This window comes from Papilio machaon, chromosome 16 (genome assembly GCF_912999745.1).
Source record: "Papilio machaon chromosome 16, ilPapMach1.1, whole genome shotgun sequence".
NCBI classification, from domain to species: domain Eukaryota; kingdom Metazoa; phylum Arthropoda; class Insecta; order Lepidoptera; family Papilionidae; genus Papilio; species Papilio machaon.
In genome coordinates, this window is record NC_060001.1 from 7,217,285 (window position 1) to 7,240,258 (window position 22,974).

Genomic DNA, 22,974 nt, shown 5'->3' on the forward strand with positions numbered 1-22,974 from the left:
CTCATAGTTTGCATAAAAAAGTAGTTTAATTATTTTTTTAATATGCTATCATTTAATAGCAGATAGTTATAGGTATACCTATAATATAAAACCACAAATAAAAGCACTGATTCCATAAAAATAATCTACTTTTATTACTTTCGTATATTAAGTTTGCATAAGTGCAATCCAAAACCATATTTTTTAATTAAACAATACAAAAGAACATAAGTTATAAATAATGTTCTTGCATTCAGATACATATTTAACTTGTGAAGAAAATCAATCTTTCATCAAATATGTCTCACATGTGTTTGTCTTATTGAATTCATTCAACAGTTTTGCTTCGAGCGAGTCATTTATAATTGTCGATACTCTGATATCGTACGGGACCGAGGCGTGGTCCCCATCAATGTCATAAACTTTGACTGGACTCTCTGAGTACTTTCCCAAATTATAATCGTCAGGTAGATTTACGAATTCGGCAGAAGTAGTTGACTTAATAAGAACCAATTCTGATTTTAATTTAAGGTTCGGTTGATATTCCCTCGCCGAAATAACTCTATTATATGTAATTTCCAACAAAGATCTCATATATTCATGTGAATAGGGAACTAGTCCTTTAACACGTCGGATGAAGGCGTCAATCTTCTTGTCCCAGCTCTCAATAGTCTCCAATTCCTTCAAAAACTCTTCACTATTTAATCCAGTCGTCAGATGAAACATACGAGCTGCGATTACATTTTGCAGATTGGTATTCGATAAATCACCGGCGTAAGTCTTCATCAGATGCTTTAAGGCATCGGGGCTGCTGTCCAAGCAGAAGACGATACCGCGCTCACCTGCACGATTAAATACATTGAATTTAATGAAAAAAAATCATAAATTTTATCACGAAATATAAATGTAACACCAATACCTTGCTTCTCTATTAAAGCTGCTAATTCCAGAGCCACATTCACTCCAAAAGAATATCCCAACAAGTAAAATGTCTTCTTAAAGTTAAGATTTCTTGAAAGTGTCTGAAAGATACATATTTCTTATATTATTTTAAAAAAGTTATACAGCATGAAAAAAGTGGTCATAAAAATATAAATGTTGAAATTGATAATATTCCTTTGTTTATTTTAAAGCTAAGATTACCTTATATATATTTAATGCCATATTTTGAATACTGGAACTGTTTAAATCCGTGTCCAATTTCATAGCGACGGCTCTTAATTTCAACGGCTCGCAGAGATCCTTGAATATTTTGTGATGACCTTCGAAGCCAGGGATAAGTATCAGATGCGTCACACTTGGATCTATTTCAAACTTGTTCTGTTATAAAAAAACAGCAATATTAATATCACTTACTAATTTGACTTCTTCAAATTAAATATCGCATCTTAAAATATGCGCTAAGAAATTTTTTCTTTCAATTTCTGGCAAAGGGTTTATTTCGTTTCATTAGAAAAGCATTTTATTTCAACACATTGCCTTTTTAGACCAGGATCGATAATTTTTAAAACCAAAAAAAAAATAATAGTAGGATGAAACCCACTAGAAATGGAGCGGAATATTCTAAAAATGAAAGGAAAAATAACTTAGTTTTTAAGGGTAAAAAACGGTTTATCTCGATTTCCGGCAAACCTAAAAGTCCTATGGAAAGAAGTTAAATGGCAAAGTTGTTGGTAATAAAAAGATCTAAAACTTTTGTATTTACACTTTTACTTACTTTAAAAAATAATAATCTCCTTAATTTTGCACAAACAAATTTAGTTACTCCCATAAAAAAAATATTTCAAAATACATTAAAAATATATTAAAAATCTATATAAATATGTAAAAAATATATATAGTAAATTTATTTTTAAAACTATTTTTGTCCGATTTTCATATATATTTCAAATATATTTGTTTGTTAATTATATAGTAGTATATTTTGATTTGCAATTTTTTTATCAATGTAATATGTAATCTTACGTTTTTCGAGTAATTAAAGTGTAAATTTGAATAAATAGCTCGAAATTGTGTGTAATAATAAAAAAAAAATTCTAATTCGAGTTTTTTCGATTTTTTGCATTTTCTGAGAAGATTTACTATGGTACAATATTTTTTTTTCACCATCGAAAAGTAGAGATTTCAACTAACAGAAAGCATATCAACTTTTTGAAAAAAGCTGATATTTTGATGGGTGAATTTTCGATTGAAAATTGGGGTGCTTTTTCGATATAAATTCAAAATAAGGTGAACAAATAAATATTTCTAATCATATAAATTATAGCATTAAAAAGGTAAGTTTTCACCAAATTTCCACCAAAAACACAAAATTTTTGTAAAAGACAAAAATAAAACACTAAAAACTTGGTTTTTTGAATTTTTCACATACATTTTGAGGTTATGTGAAAAAAGTGTAAAACAAAAGTTGTAGATCTTTTTATTACCTACAACTTTGCCATTTGACTTCTTTACATAGGACTTTCAGTTTTGTCGTAATTCGAGATAAACCATTTTCTACCCTTAAACCCCAACCCCGTAATTTATTTTTCCTTTCATTTTTATAATATTCCCCTCCTTTTCTAATGGGTTTCATCCTACTATTATTTTTTACACTTTTTATTATTTTTAATAGCTTCTACCCTGGTCTATTTTCATCTAAGTTGACAATGACTTATTTAAAAAGCATACCTCAAAATATTCATAGGCTTTGGTTGACATTCGAACTAGAGCATGGGCCGTAATTTCATTTACGTCAGACTCAATATAAGAGTAAAATACTCCAAAGCCATTGTTTTTCTCTGCCATAGAATCTCCATTGCCGTTAGTGAAACTAAAATATAAAGTGGCATTGTTAATTTTAATTCAGACGAATTATTACAAATAAAAAAAAATTATGTTCGTTTTTTGAATATGAACTTAATTATTCTCAGTTCCAGCGTAAAGTGAAAATCTATCAAGCTCTCAAGGAATTTTTATCGTAAGGAGTAACTTTATATTTTACAGTTACCAAAATCAACTTTGTCGCCCAACATTTGGGATTTTGAAAAAAACATATTTTTTTATATATTTTAAAACTTAATTATTAATTTTATTGATACGTGACGTGAAAAACGTTTTTTTTTTTCAATTAATTATAAGCGATTAAAAATTAATAAAACTTAAAGAAACATCATGTGACTGTGAACGCACCACGATTGGCCACCAAACTTGTGACGTCATAATGTTATAGCAATTTCATAACAGTGCAGCGTTTATAGCTATTATACGTAACTTGACAAAAACATTGTAAATTTACTATTAAAAACGATTTGTTAAATTTGATTTCGTGCAGCTATGTATGATACAGGATTTATAAGTTAGTTGTAGGGGCTCAGTTTTCCACAACTCCACGACAAGCGCGTATTTTGCGTGAAGACAGGATTTATAAAAGCTAATCACCAATATTTAAATGTTTTTATAATAAGGAAATAAAACTCTAAAATTTACTTTACAAATATTAATATAGTTCAATGCGTAACCTAAAACGTTACGAAATTATAAAAATATAGAACTGAATTCTAGTTATTAGATAACGATTTATGAATTTATTATTTAAGCAGTTTAGATAATCGGTAGATTTTTCTAAAGCTGTGATTTTAAAGGTTATGATTTGAAGCCCAGTCAAAAAACTTAATTGACCGAACTTTAATTATTTACTTTAAACATTTACATAAAAAATAACAAATAAAATATGATTAAATACTTATATCAAGGTGATCTTCACAACAAAAAAGTTCGATTTTGTTTAAGGATTATCTCGTAGCACTGCTTGAAACCATTTTTTTCGAAGTTTCTCGTCTTGAGGAACATTTAAAAACATTTTTTTCAGGAGTTGTCTTTGTAGTATTTGTACATAATGGTACAAAACAAAAGCGGTAACTTTTGAGATTTGACATTTTTTATATATTTTTGAGTATTTAACAATGACAGAATGAAATAAATCAAAGCTGTACTTATTATCTCTGTATACTACTATGAGTAAAAAATAACATTATGACGTCACACGCGCTCGGATTTTTTCGAGAGTTGTCGGCGCTTCTTCGGTACTGGATTCAAAAAATTAATTTTTATTTTGATGTAACTTTTTAATTATTGTGAAAAAAAAAAAAAAATTGTTTTGGTATAAAACTTATATATGATCTTTCCATTTTTCAAAGAAAAAAAAATTTCAAAAACTCAATTGTAAGGCGATATTAACAAACGCCACATGCCTTAGTTTCCGTATCATACCTGAACTCAGAAAGATCCTTTCCTTTTACTCTTCTTTCACTTCCGTCAACTATTTTTGGATCAACGGTTGTAGTTTTGGGATCTGTGGAAGGCATTAAAAATTCATTAAAACTGATATTATTACAAATTCTTACATGATGAATATGATATGGTACATTTGATCAAAGTAAAAACGTTAGAGTATACACTTGAGTTATTACTCTAATAGTAACAGAGTAATTAAATTAAATTAAACAATAAACTTTTACGAAAATTGGAAGTGGAAATATGTGGAACTGTCTGTCTTTAGGCTTTCACGATGAAGATTATCAAATTGGTTTTACCAAATTCCTTTCGTTCAGTTTCCAGGGAACCTGTTTCGTTACAAGGTCCTATAACAGCTTTAATGTAATGGTAATTAAGATTCAAACTTCTTTCCAATGCACTGAGCACCTCGGGTATTATTTCAGCCACTATATTGTCCTTCGAGTTGAAGTATTTAGACAACTATAAATGAAGAGATAACTTGTATATAAATAAGATTCATTGAACATATCATGAATTGGTAAAACGATTTACCTCATTTGAAATTTCAGCTTCAAAAGCCAATCCCGGAAGACCAATAGTTTGACGCTCTTTACATATATTTTCAGCTTTTAAATAAATTTCTTTATCATAAATATTTCGGGACGATTCACTGACTATAACAAAGTATCTAAAACAATAAAAAATCATATACTAACTAATTTATTTTAATCAATCAAATAGTGTTATGGCATACTTACCTTAAATTCTGGCTAAGAGATCTTGTAGCGAAGTCTAAGCTAGAAATCATTGACATGAGAGTTTTGTTTCTTGTCAAAAGTATTTGTTCTTCTGATACATCATCACATTGCTTTACATCTTTGCCAACTATTAAGAAGACGCCTTCGAGTGAACCGACCTTTTCTGCTTCCTTTATTGCATTAGTACATTCCTTATCATTTATTACATTTTTAATAACTATATTTACTGATGAATATGATTTCTCAAAATATCTGTAAGGAATTTATATATTTACTATCTGTTTGCCGCGACTTCGTCCGCATAAAGTTCGAAACAAATTTTCATCCCCCTTTTTATACCTTTACTAGACATATTTGAAAAAAGCATGATACACGTAATTGCTTATTTTTAATGAAAAGTGTTTGTCAATTTTCAGATTATTCTATTGAATAAATAACATTGCTACATACAAACTTTTAACCTCCATTTTAGACCTTTAGGAGATGAATTTATAGTGCTCACGCTTTGAAAAAAAATTCTAATACCATCTTTAGCCCCCCTTTTTAGACCTTACAGGACAAATTTGAAGAAATAACGTTGCTGCATACAAACTTTGTATCTGCACTTAAGGCTTTTCGTAAAATTGAATAAAATTTCGTAAAACCCTTTTGTTATTTATAGTGCTCTTTGCAAAATTTCAAGTCTCCAGGCATAGTAGATTTGGCTGTGCCTTGATAGTCGAGATAGTAAGCTTACTCTTTAGTTCTTTATAGTTTAGTTTTTGTTCCATCAAAGATTTTTCTATACGTAGTATATGATTAAGCTCACCTTATTTTGTACAGAAAGTAAGCTTTTGCAGATCCATCCCATAGAACTATAATATTTCTGGCACCGCGAGAAATTAAGAGTTCTATCAATTCTAAACTTAGCACAACTTCTGTGCAAACAACTAAATATGTTGCTGTCGAAGAACAAGTGATTCTGAAATACGGAAAGTTATATCTAATTAACTACAATCGTTCTTTTTTCATAAAATATGAATTAATGTAAAATAATAATTATTTGAATTAATATATTAATTTTCCTTTACTGTTTACTTACCGGGGAACTAAATTTTTTTTAGGTGGCAAGTCCATTTTTATTAAAACTCTTCCTATGTTATTCCTCGATGAGAGCAACTTAAGCGCCCTTGGCACTTCTTCAATGTCATATGTTATTGAAGGTAACGGCTTCACGACTCCGTTCGCAATTCCTTCAGCAACTATGAATTGAAGCGCCTGCAATAAAATAGAATTAAAAACACTAAGTAAGTCCATTGCTATTTATTAAAACAAGGAGGGTTTTAAACGTGAATTTGGAATAAAACTGAAATCGAAAAAAGGAATAAAGTACGGTTCAGATATGAATGGTAACTAATTAGGGAAACAGATTATTATAGATTGAAAACATTATGATATGTAAAATTGGTAGTAAAAAATGATCTATAAATGAAGACAGATATAGAAGGTGTCATCGATTCCGTAAAAGTTTCAAGTAAAATGAAGAAGATAAATTATAAAGGCATAGTTTCATTAGTCGGCATGCCTAATGCGAAAGATTTCCTGTTCACGCATGTGAGAACCGTTTTTTATATTAGTAACTAATACAATTGCGCCCTTATGTCATAACGACATACATAGATGACGACGTTTTTTTCCTATCATTTAAATCCAATATGTTAATGTCGCATACCTGTTTCTCCATATTATTATTTCTCTCAAATAGACTGAATAAATCGACAATTTTATAAGTCCTGCATTGCCACATGAAGCTCATCCCGAAGGACTTATTCGATTCCATGTCTTTCTGATTGACGTCCAAGAACGTTCCCGTAAAACCAACGCATTTCATTGCTACCTGCATTTAAATTTATATAATTTACCAAAGTTGAGATTATAGTGAGTTATTTATTGCAATAAGCTATTGTTTCCTTCGCCTTTTATTGTCCTTAAAAAATCCACGCTTTACTTTTTTCACATACATTTTTCATCTATATTATCAACAGCCACAGGCTCTAAAGCTTAACTACGAGATGACTAAGAACAAGAACTTGCCTCGCGCAACCTGCCCGATGCGCAGCTAACAACTACTTTGCAAAGCTGATTGTCAGTTTGTGTCACTATATGATCATATAGAACTTCATCATTCAGCTCACATATTACATTGTTTTCTGAAAATATATAATATTAAACTATTATGTTAAAATAAATGTGTTATTGTTGAAATTAATAAATAAGGCAGCTGATTAGAGACAGTTTTGTAAATTTAAGGCAGTCACTAACATCTTCGGTACTAGATTTTTCATTCCAATGATGTTGGCGAGGTTTAGATAATTGATGAAAACAAGAAAGATTTCTTCTGAGAATTAGAGCGGCAAAGAGAAGAGAGAATAAATCTACAAATTTTTACTGCGAACATAGATAATTGCACAACTCAGCTTCTATCGTAATCTTTTATAACATAGTTCAACTTTCATTAGATTTTTAGTAAATTTTTCATGAATTTCTCCTTACCTTTAAGATTTGAGAATAGCTTGAGTAAGGCTTCTTTCTTACGCAAAGTGCTAACAGTTGTATAGACGATGCAGCCGAGCGACAGGCAAACAGAGATAAGCGCTTGGCCCAACGCCCCCGCCCCGCCGATGATCAACACTCGATCTCCATTTATCAAATTTGCTTTACTGAGCTGAAAAAATAGCAAACTTAATATGAATGAGTTCTTCACTATAGTTAAACTCGCAGGAGTAGTCCCATGAAAAGTATTCTTAAAAACCGCGCATAAGGAACAAAATGACGAATGAATACTGACTACATAGTATGCATGCACATAGGGCAGGGGCACGGTGGCAGCCTCCTGCAGGGTCCAGTGGCGTGGCACCGGCCACACTAGTTCTGGGTCTGGAGCCACGCTACTCGACAGCGACCCCTGCGCCAACAGGCCCATCACCTGCTCGCCGCTGACAAACAGAAAATATACAAATATTTAGATAAAACAAGAACTTACCAAACCAAACGAAAAAAGAAGTATTTTTTTATTTTGCATTCCGACATTTATCTTAGTACATATTACATATTTATTCATATCATTTCAAAGATATAAGACGACTTACTTGAAATCTTTCCCGCTAAAGTCCATACCCAAATCCAATTTTGTCCCAAACATAGATTGTTGGTAATCTCTTTGTGATACTCCAGCGTAACAGACCTAGACAAAAAAATGTATTAACTAAGTTTCGTAAGTATTCGCTATTTTTAAATTCTATTATCAGCTTCTTCTTCCAGATAGCTTTTCAATCTTGTAACATAAGTTAGATCAACTTCCGGTAAATGTATTTTTTTTATGTGGCAACCTTTAGTTATTTTTAAAAAACAATTCTTGAATTCAATGTCATTGTAAATCTAAAATGGCTGCCCCTCATTGATTTACCACAATCAATGCTGCCCCTATAAAATGGTGGACTACATATTTTTGCACAAACCCTTCCCCCCAACATTTAGGTATGAAATGAAACGACTTGAGATAGCTAGCACCATAAATAAAATCGCGGATGATATATGTTTGTATAACCACCCCATCATGGGTATCAAATTAATTAGCACAACTAGTTAAGTACAGTACAAACAACTCAGAGGGGTAGGCAGAGACCACGGACTTCCATTTGACGCAGAACTAACACACCTCACTCGCTTCTTCTACATTCATTCATACATACTTACAAGACAGCTTCGGATGCTCTTAGTACCGTAGGGAATTATGTTAATACTTAATTATACTTATTGGGTTATATCACACTATGAATAAATCCAAGAGTCCACAAAAGATAGATGTCACATTTCTAGCATTAAACTATAGGATTAGTATCAAATGAAAGAATTTGACTAGTTTTATAACAAAAAACATGAAATAAACAGTCTAAAAATATCTCTTAATAATACTTATTTTAATTCCGCTACTAGACCCATAAACGTACCTTTATAATTTTATTGGTTAGGGATTTCGGAGTAGCAATTTCCTCAAAACTAACACTTTCTAAATCTTTTGGATTCTTCAAAGTTACTTTAAATTCTTCAACTTCGTCGTGTGAGGAAACAGGCGTGTAGTAATGACTGCCCCATTGACCCTGATCAAACGAACCTTTATTTAGTATTAAAATCCAAAGAAGTAGATAGGAAATGGACACACCGTTGCATCGTCTGATATCGCTTAATAATCCTTTGTTACATGATTTTAAAGCGTATCAATCATTTTTACTTTTCACTTTAAGAGCGTCGGTGGCTCAGGGGTTAAGCACTTGACTTGCAATCTGCAGGTCTTGGGTTCGAATCCCGCCATGTACCAATGTGTTTTTCGATTTTCGATTTACATATGTACATTTATCCGACGTTCTTACGGTGAAGGAAAACATCGTGATGCAACCTGCACATATCTGAGAAGAAATTCAATGATATGTGTGAAGTCAACTAACTTGAACTTAAGTCACCCCTAAATTGGGGTAGGCTCCGAGCCCCTCGGTGGGGACGTATAGTGAGCTGATGATGATGATGATGAATCAATTTTACTATGCTACACTTCTAATAATCACTTATTCGTTTAACAAGTTATCAACATATTTTTAATTTTATCTGATTATTACTATTTCTTTTAACTAACCGATATAATGTCATCTCCTGAAAACTCCTCCAAAACCTGGGGCGAATTTTTTCTAACTAACAAAACACTAGGTACTTGTGTGTGAACTACAGCTCTGTCAGAAAATACCATGTCTTTAATAGTCACACCACCGCACCTGAAAATTAAATGTTACTAATATTATAAATGCGAATTTTTAGATGGATGGATGGATGCATGGATGTTTGTACAATCTGCAGAACGGCTGTAAAATTTGGTATAGTTGTAGAACACAGTCTGGAAGAACACATAGGCTACTCTAATCACTACACACACGACGTTTCTTCAGAATAACATGGTTATTGTGAGACATCCATAGACGATGGATATATGCCACGTTGATGTATTTATTATATGTAGGCTGTATCTCAAGTGACGGATCAAAATTTTTGTGGGGGTTGAGAACCTTAATATGTATAGTTAAAGACCAATTCATATTCAGCTATAATAGTTCTAAGATTATTTTAAGTATTGGTAAAAAATGTTTTGTTGTATAAAATAAAATAAAGTCGAATTGATAACCTCCTTCTTTTTGAAGTCAGCTAAAAAGGTTATGGGAATTTTGGAAATTTTTATGGAAATTTCTATGGGAATTTTGTTGGAAGATACTTTGTATAATATGCGGGAGTAACTTCAGCTGGTTTTTTTAATTCCACGCTGACGAAATTAACTTGAAATTGCTAACAGTACTTAATAAATCTTATATAATTAACTATACTAACCTTACTGTATTATAGAGGTCAAAAATTCTAGCCTCGTATTCGATTTTTTTGCTTTGGTCATTGGCAGAAACGTGTTCATTGACATCGATGATTAACTCTCGAATTAATTTAGGTGTAGATATTCCATTGTGGTTTCGTTTTATAATGTTCAGTTGAATGAGTGCATCGATGTATGAAATCCAGTCACCAGTCCATTCGACTGTGGCTTTGTTAATAGACATATCTGCAGAACGGATCGTTTGGAATTCCTTACTGAAATGCAAACAAATATTTAGACTATCTTTTTTGCTGTTATGTTATTGTCTTTCTTATATTATAAACTAGCTTTTACGCGCGACTCCGTCCGCGGAATAAAAAAAATGCAGACAAGATAAAAAGGTTCCTATGTCCGTCTCCTAGTTCTAAGCTACCTCCCCATCAATTTTCAGCTAAATCAGTTCGACTGATCTTGAGTTATAAATAGTGTAATTAGTTTTTTTTTCTAATCATGGTATAACATGACAAACGAGCGAGGAGCCACCTTAAATCGCTAAAATAGCAAGATTACTGTTGCCATTGACATCGGCGATAAGTTCGAAGTATGCAGATGCGTTGCCTTACTACCAGAGGAGAGGATTCACAAAAAAAGGATATTTTCTTTTCCTATACAGACCCTCTCCCGCTAAATCTACTACTACTTAGCTCTCCTTAGTTCAAAAGTGTGTGGAATAATGGAATTAGACTAGCTCCCGGAATACAAACAAGCTTATCGAACTAAACGCAATATTACTTCCACTTGACGCCTGTTTTCTGTGCGGTCGTGGTATTGCACCAGGCGAGCCGACACATTCGTGCAGCAGCCAATGATTTATCTAATATTCGATTTTAAAACCTTTTTGATTTAAATGTAAGTTACCTATGGATTACTATAGCAACTAAAACTTATTATTTTGATATGTTGACATACATAGATGTGAATTTTTGCAAATCGCGTTGATCGAAGCATTTTTTGTACTCCTTTCATAAAAAACAATTAACTAAAACGTAAAGTTTTGTAGTAAACTTACTTAAAGGAATATCCTCTAAAACCCAACAGCCGGTATATTTCATCAGAGGTTAAAAAAATATCATCTTCAGAGTTTTCGTTATTTGGTTCAAAGTTGCATTTATTAGTTGGAGACTCATCCGTTATGTGTCCAGTTACAACAACTGTGTCATAGTTTGTTACCTAAATATTGAAATAATAGGCTTTAATTACTTTTTCATTATTTTGATTTTTTGGCTAAGGAGGCTGTTGATAAGAAATGGATAAAAAGTACGTACGAAATAATTGCAATTCTCAACCACCAGAATTCACAGAGATAGCGAAGCAACCGCTGCTCATAGACACCGAAATTACAAGTGCTTTGTCTACCTTTAATTGAGGGAGGAGGGGACGCATAGAAAGAAAATATTTATGCTTCCTATGCGTTCCCTCCTCCGTCAAATCCACTTCCCCTTCCCATACTTCCCTTATAATAATAGGGTGGGAAGGGAATATATTAAACCTCCGGCACGCACACTCATCAGACGAAACGCAGAATTGCATCTACTTTAGCCTTTCCATTTCTAAGCCAGCCAATTCGTACAACAGATGTTGTTCTACTTTAATGTTCTTGTGGCGTCTACCACTGTAAAAATTCTTAAATGATTATGTTTTTAAGCTAGAGATCGAAGGTAGATTATAAATATATCCTGCAAATTATTTTACATCTTTTCTCTTATATCAAAAAGTCTGTGACACTGTCAGCCACTAATTACTTACTTCAAATTTATAATCGCCTTTGTTAATAGAAACTGTTATCTTAGCCAATTTGTTTTCTTCGAATGATACTTCGTGGTTAAAGTATACATTATTGAACTTAACGGACATTTGGTTATGATCAACATTTCTTGCCATAGCTAATGTTTTCCAAGTGAGAACTAAGAGTAGAGCTTCCGGGATTACATTCACACCTAGAATAAAAACAATGTGTCAGTTTTGAAAGAAAATCCATCCAAAATATTAAATTGAGTAAATTGAATTACCATTTCTAGTGTATCCATTTATAAACTTGTTTTCGTCACCATAAAGCGTTATAAAATAGTTACAAATTTGACCTTGTTTTCGAATCTTCTTTGCTTCAATAAAAATTGGCCTAAAATAAGATAATGCACGTTTAAAGTAATTCAATGGAAACATGTTTTAGGTATAAATAAGCACCATGGCTTTTGATGGATTGTTAAGATTGAGAATTAATTGGATCCAGCCATCAATCTATTTGAGTAGTTTATTTATGTCGTATAAGAGAAAGAAATACTTGGACTCTTCTTGTAGTACAAGAGAAAATGTGATAGGTAGGTAGGATAGATAGGTACGCTGGCTAACACATAAAAACAAGGCACTTATTAAGTTTGTACCAATTTTCGCTGTGCTCCCAGCCCACAAGATTTGAGAGCAGCGGAGTATCGGTGGCGACTGGATACTCTATTTTAGGATACAACTCGTGTATTTGCGGGTTCAGACCACTTTGATATAATCTGGAATTTAAAAAAAAAACATTTTATTTTTACCTAAAGTAAATATATAACAACTTTTTAACCGATTTAAAAAAAAGCCGACTTCATAAAAAAACAATCTCAAACAAAATGCACTAAAAAGTAACAAAATAATGTCGTGAAAACCCTCTAAACTCTACAGAAAGTTAGCACATTTAAAGAGTTGCAATTCGTTGATACATTTTTATGTAGGTCCTATAGTTTAGCGTAAGTAAGCGATGAAAGCAAAAAAGTCCTTAATTTTGGCAACGCCATTTGCAGTTAAACTCAAAATCTACTAATCTTCTAGTTATTTTAATTCTTTTTCTTGTAAGGTAGTGCGTGTCATGTGGTTTCTTTGAAGAGGTCAGAATGATAAGTAACAAGTGGGGTTTTTATATGGGATAGAATAAAAACAAGATTGCTTGAGGGCTGGTTTCGTTAAAATAAATCATACCGTCCAATGGCGTCAAGTAGAAAATTAGTGGGGTTCTCATGTCCACGCCTCGCCAAAGGAACGTGTTCACACGATTTATGAGATCGTTTCACTATCGCCTGCAGTAGCCCGTGGGGGGCTATTTCAATCACCACTGCGTTGTTCGGTATTAATTTGCTTGTTTCTTCAAAGTATACTGGACTCTGTAAAACGTAAATAGGGTTAATTTCTTGCTACTTATCATTTCCGCAATAGAATACTTACCTAGTTTTAGAATTAAGCTTTAGAATAAAGCTAAAATGTAATTTTGGGCAAAAACTAGTAGTAAATCATAACAAACCATCAGATTATTGGTGAAGTATTCCGCTGATGAGAATTTAGCTATATCTTCATCCCATCTGGTTTTCAAAAACGAGGTAGATAACCATTTAGAGGTTCTTTTCTTCGGATTCTTTAAAACCTCTTTTAAAGCTTCGAATAAGGGTGGCCCTGGTATGTGTGAAAGGTAACATGATTAAAAGGTAGCGACAAACAAAACGACGAATAGATTTGGGAGACGAAATGGAGGGCAATAGCTAACTGTGATAAATATAATTTTGAATAATTACCAACAGCAGCCACATATTTAGAGTGATAAGCAATATTGCCACAAGGAACTTCTTTTGCAAAGATGCCGCGACTTGTCAACAAAGCAACGAAATCTTTCAGTATATCAACAGGTCCCGATATAGTGGAGGATCCGGCGCTGTTGTGACACGCTATCTCTATGTCGGCAGGACAAATCCTTTTTAACTGAAAGTGAATAAATTATCTCAAACAATATTCAAAATTGTTTATAACGCACGTAAACATATCAAAAAGAGGTGTATATGAGATACTACACACGAAACAGGTACAATTCATCATTATGTTCTTAAAAGTACCGAAGAATAGGATAGATATAGAAGTGGATTTAATTGCGAATGAAAGGAGAAATATCCATGTTTTGGTTCGTTCTCGCCTCTCTCCATCAAAGGTATGCAACGCATTTGTCACCAAATACTAATTGCAGACACTGATTTATTACTTGGATATCGGAATCATCAAATGAATCGCTTGCTCGTTTAGCATAGTCTTAAATAAAAAGAGATTGAATTACGTCATCGTATCCCATGCCCACGGCTGCCATTGCTCCGCGTATAACTTCAGTTTGCTTCGAGGCTAAGCCGCGACAGTATGCCGACAGGATCGTCTCTTCCAGCGTCAGGCAACCGTCGGCGTATGCGCAGCCTACCTCGCCAGTGCTATGCCCTAAAAGAATAAAGAGGAAACACCAAAAACTTTATTAAAACATTTTTAAGGACTCGCTGAATATATTAATAATTATACATCAAACTTAATTAGTGAAAAATAAAAGGTTCTAATTAAAGGTTAATAAGGACAAATCCATATTGGCAAGTACACCTTATCATCATATACTCGTATATAAATAAAATTCGTGTCACGATGTATGTTCGCGATAAACTTCGAAACTACTGAACCAATTCTTATGGTGTTGGCGAACCTGAGCCACCCCCTTTTGCCATCACTGTATATTGTAAAACATTGTGTTTTAAAAGTTTGTAAATTTCAATGGCAATAAAAGTTTATTATTATTATTATTATTATTATTCTTATTCATTTATTATCTTATTATTTATATAATACATTTTATAATAAAAAAAAAATTAACAAAATATATTATATAAAAAATAGTATACCACCGGCTGCGGAATCCCATTACTCAAACAACCAGTGGTGAGGGCTACAGAGACAGGAACCTCCTAACTATGCGCGCGGTTTCTAAAATAACTGCCTTTTGTATCAGGCCCTTAATCCAACTGTTTAGCGAGAGCTTCTTAAGATGTTGGTCGAAGCTCTTCGCTATCAGTCCATTCACCGATACGACTATCGGAATAATGGTAGTCGATTTCATACGCCACATGGCGGTAATCTCGTGAGCCAAGTCTATGTATTTTATTATTATTATTATTATCATATTTTGTAAGCATCTATAATTTGGTCTAAATTGGGTAATAGGGTAGTTTGTATATCAATTATTGATTTCAGTATTTGTTATTTTTATTTCAAAAGTATCATTTTTGACAATTTTATGTCAAATAAAAGCAAAATTCTGAAATCTTTAATAATTTCATAAGTTTTAAAATATATTTTAACGTATAAATTATTGGAAACAGGTCCAACTAATGGGTTAACATTTCTTGCTTTTCAGTGCTACAAATGCTACAGCCTTCCGCAATCCAGCTAACGATTGGCCATTTAGCATTGAAGAGTTTTCGGCGGACAACAGGATAAGTGTGAAAAATAGATTTGTTATTGTGACACGGAAAATATTTACATTATGGACGGATTTCTCTTTTGTTCGTGGTACCTACTCCTTACACCATACTTCTCGAATCATCGGAATACTCAATATCGAACAATGATCTAACACTTGATAATGTAAATATACCGCCACTTCCAATGTCCAGATTTACCTCATCTATTGAAGTGAAGTGAGTCAAGAATATGGAGGTGGTCATAGAGAAAATTCTATTTAATTTAAAGATATTCCCAAGTAGGGTTGGCGACAGGCAGGTGGCATAAGCGGGATACGTATAAGTATATAGATGCGTTATGTAACAACCTAATCGTAATAAGTCATATTTAGAACATTCTTAAAAAACATCATAGCCTCTCACAACTCAATATGAGTTGATCAACCTTTTTGATTTTTTATTTTTCTGGGCCCTTGATAAATGTAAAGGTGCGTGTGTCCCAATGTATAAATGTATAGACCATTTCAGAATTGTCCATTCTGTCCGCACCAATTCGCCGTTGTGCTATGCGCCTACCACTTTATGAAGAGCAACGGCTTAACTTTGAGATTACCGTCATCGGATTAAGATTTTGTTATCGAAATTTATAAAATCAAATCGAATATTATTGTTATCCAAATTCAATTTCACTGTGCATTATGTTCTCTGTAATCGACCAACTCGCATTATACGTCTCTTCCCTCTTTGGCAAAAATTTGTTTTATTCCATAGTTACAACCAACTTTTACAAATTCATTACGGGACATCCTGCAACTGCAATATCATCTGACAATGAAGACATCGTCTTTTATTTCAATCTAATTTTGATTTCCCCGTCAGTATTCAAAAAAAGTATATCAAATATTTTATTAAGAGTCTATTAGATTTCTGGCCATTAGTGGGGCCATTGACGGTGGCCTAAAAATGATCTCCGTAACGATTATAAGGTTATTTGTCGTAAAGTAACCATAATTACCAATAATGTAATCTGGAACAATTTCTAACGCTCGCAGAATGTCAGTCAGACCAATTTGTACCGCCGTGATCCCAACAAAACAATTCATTATATCGTCGTATATGGTTTGATCCTTCAATGTCAAAATATCAATTATATTCACTCCTTTCGGTTCAAGTACTTTATGACATCTAAAATTTTTTGAAATAGTTTAAAATCATAATCAAATCAGTCATAATTGCAATTTTTATAAAAAGGGAACTACAAACTTTTTTATAGCTGCAGAAAAAATTGGTATATTCATGAGATCAGCTCCCATTTCACACCATTGTGACCCCATCCCGCTGTACATAAAGCAAACTGGAGGCTTGATTCCTGTATAGAGTTGAACGCTTTTACTTAAGACGCAAGTTTTCTCTTCAAGATTAGACCCTGTAACAAGAATTAAATTAAAAGGCAATTATTTTATCCTTAGTTGCCCTTCTATATAATGTTTCATTGTAAAACATACTCAGAATAATATAGCCTCGGCCGTTATGTCCCGGTGTTTCTATTTTATGGATATTATGCAAAAGACCAATGTATTCGGCATCGATTGGCGTCGCCGCCAAAATATCCAGCATCCTACCAACGCCAGCCTCATTTCTACTCGATACATTCACCAAGTATGGTATATTTGATATATATTTCTTGTGATTCTGAAAATCAATGGAAGTTATTTATTAAACAATACTACGCGTAAGAAAATCAGAGGCTTTTAATTACACATATATCTTGATCAATTTAGATCCAATTGACTTTGTTGTTAATAGTTTGCCAAAAACAGTTTTGGTCTACCGTATTTTTAGAAAAAAATCTTCTAAATCTGTTAAATGCATTCAATAGTCAACTTAAACATTAACCATTCCCAATCCCAGAACTCGAATTACACACAATTGTACATATTCATATCCTTATAAGCGAATAATTTTCTCTTTTAAGAAACCAAATGTTTACCTTTTCTTTGTAATACCCTTTTAAAAGTACATGTGCCATCAGGCCAGTATATGAAAAACTATTCAAAGCTGCAAATCCCCTTTTAAAAGGTGTATTTTCGTGTACGACTTCGATTCTTCTGTCCCGGACAGCGTCTACGTCATCGCGTGGGTTTTCGTAATGTAAGTTACCGGAAATTTCCCCTTTTCTGTATGCTAGACAAACCTACAAAAACACATCATTTTATATGTATATATGCGTAACAGTAACAGCCGAACGTAATATTTAGAAAATTAGATGAATTTTTAAGAAGTTAAAAAGTAGACAATTAATCATCAATATCTTTCTGTTGTTATTAGATCGTCTTTTTTGGTTGGAATAACTGCCTGACTAAGAAATGTCATCAATAAAAGTAAAAGAAAAATTAAACTTGAGAGAATAAATAAGAACAGTATATGGGGTAATTGTGATATGGTGTGATACGTTCGATAATTTCGAAAAAAAAAGTCAATTTAAAGTAATAGTCTTTTCAAACATCTTGGCGGTCCAAGATCATCAACACGCTGCGCAGAGTGCACTTCCAATGCATCTACACCTATAATTGTGTTCTGCACAGCGACTTAAGCGACGAAGTTAATAGCCGTCAAGATATTTGAAAAGACTTATTCTTCTTCTTCTTCGTCGCTGCAGGTTTTTCGTGTAGTGACCCGCTTCACGAGGCCCACCTAGTCTGCGCCTTTATTGTACATTCATGTAGAGGAACAGTTAAAGCCGTTCTAATCTGGTCGGTCCATCTCATGGGCGATCTTTTCCGTGATCTGGTGCCGTCCACTTTCCCCTGCACCACCAAGCGCTAGATAGACTCGTCATACCGTCTTCAGACTTATAGTATAAGTTTATAAGCACGTGTGTAAATAATATTTATAATCGCATATCTATCATTCATCACCAAGGAATGCTTTGGCAAAGTTTTATGGAGCTTAGTAAATTTTTCTTGTTTTGCAACTTTTAAAAGATGTTACAATTCACATCGATATTTAGCGGTAACGTTAATTTCCCGTTTGAAAATGAGACTTCTCTGCGTAGATAGATCAATTTTCATAACGATATCACATAGTTCATTTGTTCATTCATACGTTTACCGTAACTTATAACGAATGACAAATTAAAATAATATTAAGCCATTAACAAACCAAAAGGCGGCTTTTATGAAAGGTCACTTGCTCATTTTGGTACTTTTATTACTTCGATTAAATGTGTTATACAGCTAATATGTATTATACATGTACGTTAATAGGCTACTTATTAAGATTTTTTAAATTCCGCGCGGATGTAATTGCGGGTGACATATTGATAATGATTGAGTGACAATATTTCTATGAAATGTACATACCTTCGTAAGAGCACACAATCCTGAAGCAGATTCACTATTACCCATGTTAGATTTGACGCAACCTATTTTAACTGGCCTCTCTTTGTTGCCGAACATCTCACCAACAGCTTCTAGTTCATTCTTATCGTCTTCCGCATTAGCTAATACATAAAGAAATGTATAAATTGTCAACCATTGGCGTGTCTTTTCTATTATTTGTAAAAATAATAACTTACCGATTCCGTTTGCTTCCACATACTCTATTTCTTGTGGAGACACATCAATTTCGGAATAAAATTTCTTTAAGAATTCTGTAATGTCCTTTGAATTAGCGTGACGCACTATTTTCCAGTCACTTAACGGAGAACTACAGTATCCTAATTTTGTGTGACATATTTCTGCGTATATTCTGTAAATATTCAGTTATTTTAGTTCTTGCGACTTTACCAAAAATATTTTAGGCAACTAACTAGAGTAGATCAGACAGATTCCGCCCACGGTATAGCTATGGACCACTTAAGACAAAAACACATTTATTGTAGCTTTTATAGAAATTAATTGAAAGTAAACTACTGAAACATATGCTACAATTAATGTGCTAACATTTCACATCTAAATTACTAACAGTAAATATTAATTTTAAGAGCTGATCTTAAAGTAACAGGCACGGAGCTCGTTAAAATCGTTAGTTACTTATAAGTTTTGTGAAGGACAGCCTTTTTTAATTATTGATATTAGGTTACTTATTCAAATTTTAACTTTGCTCTGTTATCAATATATCTGATAGAACAGATGTCCTAGTATTAGATTATATTCATGTTTTAGCTAAAATATATTTTATTTTATGATTTTTCGAAATAAAAAATCTCAATTAACCTTCCATCTTTTTATTAAGTAAAAATAGTTAAAAATGTCAGATACGTTACATTTTTATGGTTTCCGCTAATATTCAACTAAAGGAACAAAATTATAAATTTTTAAATTTAACAAAAACAATGTTTTGATCCGAAATTAGTTTCTCCTATATAAGTTTATAAGAAAAGGGAATCATAAATGTTTTCCCAGCCTTCTTTTCAAAGACTGTTTCGAAATGATATACAAAGAAATAATCAATGTATCCGATTTTATATTCAAATTCTTACCTCTTTGCGTCCTTAGCTTTCTGCAAGAACAGGAAACCGATGGATTCGGACCTGACGTATCCATCAGCTTGTTTATCAAAACATTTTGTTTTACCATCGTTGCATAGTAAGCCAGCACTAAAAAGAAACATCAACACCTTTAATATTAGAGATTAATATTAACATGTATTACAGGACTCGCAGCGAAATTCTACTGATAGTAGCCGAAACGTGGATTTTTTAATTTACTCCAGCATGGCAATTAAACATAAGGGAGGAACCTTGCACCCAATTGAGTACTCCTCCCATAAATTAAATACTCCATATAGAGCCGAGCTTTTAGGGTAGCCGGTCATAATACTAAGTACAAGAAAACGGTTGTTATAAATACTGTGGCGCGACAGAATGAGAGGTAAGGCCACATTTAGTAATTCAGTAAAGATTGCATTTAAATTTTTAGCCCGCTCGACAATGTCGAGGTGGCGTTTTTTCCGCTTGCAATTAACTTATTCTGTTACAAACTGACGCGTTTGGTCATTTTAACAATTTTTTTTTTACATAGCATCGTTATCGGCTGCCCTAAAAGCGCAACCATATATGGAGCGTTTCATTTGTGATAAGTGTACTTGGCTAGGTGCAAGGTTCCTCACTTATGTTTGACTGCTACGCTCGAGTAAATACAATATTTCCTTCGGCTCCCATACTATGATGACAGGTTTTTTAGCCAAAGCGCTGTGTTAAAAAAAAAACAGAAAATTAATGTGTTAAATAAAAATGTTTACGACAGTGAAACTCCACGGTTTAATAGTAACTTACTTATTCAAGTTAATAGTAACAGTGGAACTGAAACAGATGCTGCATCCCCCAACCAGCGCCGCTTCGCAGTCTCCGCTGAGGATACTTTGACAGGCGAGGTCGACTACCGCCAAGGATCCGACGCATCCGCAGTCGATGTAGTAAGAAGGTCCCTTGCTATTGAACCAATATGATATCCTGTTCGAGTACATCGCTTTACTGCACCTGGTAAAAATATTAAAACAATGACAAAATATATTAATTTGAAAATACGTGTCACAGAGCACATACAACAGCGACATCTTCGTAGTGATTGTTGGAACCTCAATTCGATTTGTCTACCCTAAGGTTCGGCTTCGAGCCTACCCTAAGGTCATAGTCAACCACGCTGACACAGTGCGGATTGGTTGATTTCACACATATCTTTGAATGTCTTTAACTGTATTTGTTATATTACTACTGTGCTTATTTTGAATATAATACACTCTTCTTTATAACGTTAATAAACATTCCAAAATAAAACAATATGTCAAGCTTACCCACTAATGAAGAAATTATTAGTTGACTTAAAACCGGTATAGTCATCTGACAGCAAATGTTTGTCACCAACGGTAGACGATGCAATAAATACGCCCAACTTGTTGTCCTTCATTTGTAAAGGATTTACACCTAAAAATACATAAACAATAATTATTTATACTAATCTTTTTTATACAACGTGTCCCAAAATTCAACGATAAGCCGATACCGGTCCATGGCCACGTCGATAACTAACTACATGGGGAAAAATCCTAAAGAATTCAACTTCTGTTTCAAAGTTACATTAACTTTTCATTTCATCCCTTTTTTCGCGTTAAAAAGTGGCTCTAGACTATGTGTGACAAATTTTATTTCTATCTAAGTAGTTTTGGCGTGAAAGCAAGACAGATAGACAAATTTACTTTCGCATATATAATATTAGTAAGGATTATGTTATTCATATAGGCCTTCAGACATGAGCAAAGCGATGGAGATGATGAGCTAATAGAATGAATTAAAAATTACTTTATAGTTAGACAAGTTACCTGAATCGTAAACAGCGGTGTATGCATAGCTCATCAGTTGTCTGCACTTATTATCCAGACTTAACACTTGTTTATACGTTACTTTAAAAAATGTTGCGTCGAATTTCTCCATATCGTCAACCTTCCCCCGATGCTTCGGATACTCAGGATGGTGTATTTCCGGCTCTATGTTTATCACCATATCTATCTAAAATTGATCATATTTTGATAAATGTGTTAATAAATATATAATGTAAAATCTCACTGTTGATTTTGACTGCATTCACGCTTGTATACATAGATATTGTAAACTTTGTTTTGCTGAAGATAATGTAAGGGATGAAAAAATTATTAATAAAAGTGTCACTGCAATCGTGTTTAGTGTCACCAATCAATCGGCGACTAGTAGAACTAGTACATACTATCTATATTTCGATCACATCACAAATTATCGTCATGTGATGTGAGGACGTCGTCATCGTTGTTTAATAATCAAAATACCATTTATGAAGAATAACTTAAAAACCTGGTCAAATCAAATTTATGTAAGGGTACATGAAAAGCATTAACTTTCGAATATAAAAAAAAAACATCGAAATCGGTTCACTTGGGCAGGAGATCGGAGGCTCCACTATCAAAATTCTCGTACTAGTATTTTGCAGTCGTGTCAAATTCAACATCATATTTTTTACCTTATTATACAAATTCTCCATGAACTCCGTAACATTTTGGGACATGGGAAACTTTCCTGATATTCCACTGATAACAATTTCATCCCCAGTCGGCATCCCGCTCCCTTCACCAGTTGGTAAACTACGCCCATCACCAGTTCTATCACCTTCGATATGCATTGTAGATAAAGTAACCGGTACAAATAAAGTAATAGTAACTAATACGCATCGGTTATACTCTTCGGTGTGCTTTTATACATTTTTGGCATTTCAGTTAGGTATTTATTACATTTAGATTAGAATTTACATTTAGGGTTATTCTGCAAACCCAT

At 33.1% G+C, this 22,974-nt stretch overlaps 1 protein-coding gene across 1 annotated transcript; it reads right to left on the reverse strand.

The window, feature by feature from the left end:
• Positions 1-226: 226 nt before the first annotated feature.
• LOC106712187 (fatty acid synthase-like) lies at positions 227-22,846 on the reverse strand. Its single transcript, XM_045681681.1, has 37 exons — positions 22,664-22,846; positions 21,993-22,179; positions 21,468-21,597; positions 20,950-21,153; positions 20,155-20,271; positions 19,249-19,421; positions 19,034-19,173; positions 17,662-17,865; positions 17,177-17,363; positions 16,935-17,097; positions 16,687-16,856; positions 14,513-14,664; positions 13,983-14,166; positions 13,715-13,863; positions 13,396-13,577; positions 12,822-12,941; positions 12,450-12,559; positions 12,176-12,377; positions 12,001-12,052; positions 11,450-11,610; positions 9,664-9,799; positions 8,984-9,133; positions 8,123-8,217; positions 7,822-7,969; positions 7,527-7,698; positions 7,068-7,183; positions 6,706-6,870; positions 6,076-6,251; positions 5,803-5,955; positions 4,995-5,246; positions 4,789-4,924; positions 4,554-4,716; positions 4,231-4,312; positions 2,650-2,791; positions 1,123-1,299; positions 899-1,001; positions 227-821 (listed from the first exon to the last, which is right to left on the reverse strand). Exons 1-37 carry the CDS (start codon positions 22,820-22,822, stop codon positions 262-264), a joined length of 6,072 nt encoding a protein of 2,023 aa, XP_045537637.1. The 5' UTR covers positions 22,823-22,846; the 3' UTR covers positions 227-261.
• Positions 22,847-22,974: the final 128 nt, after the last annotated feature.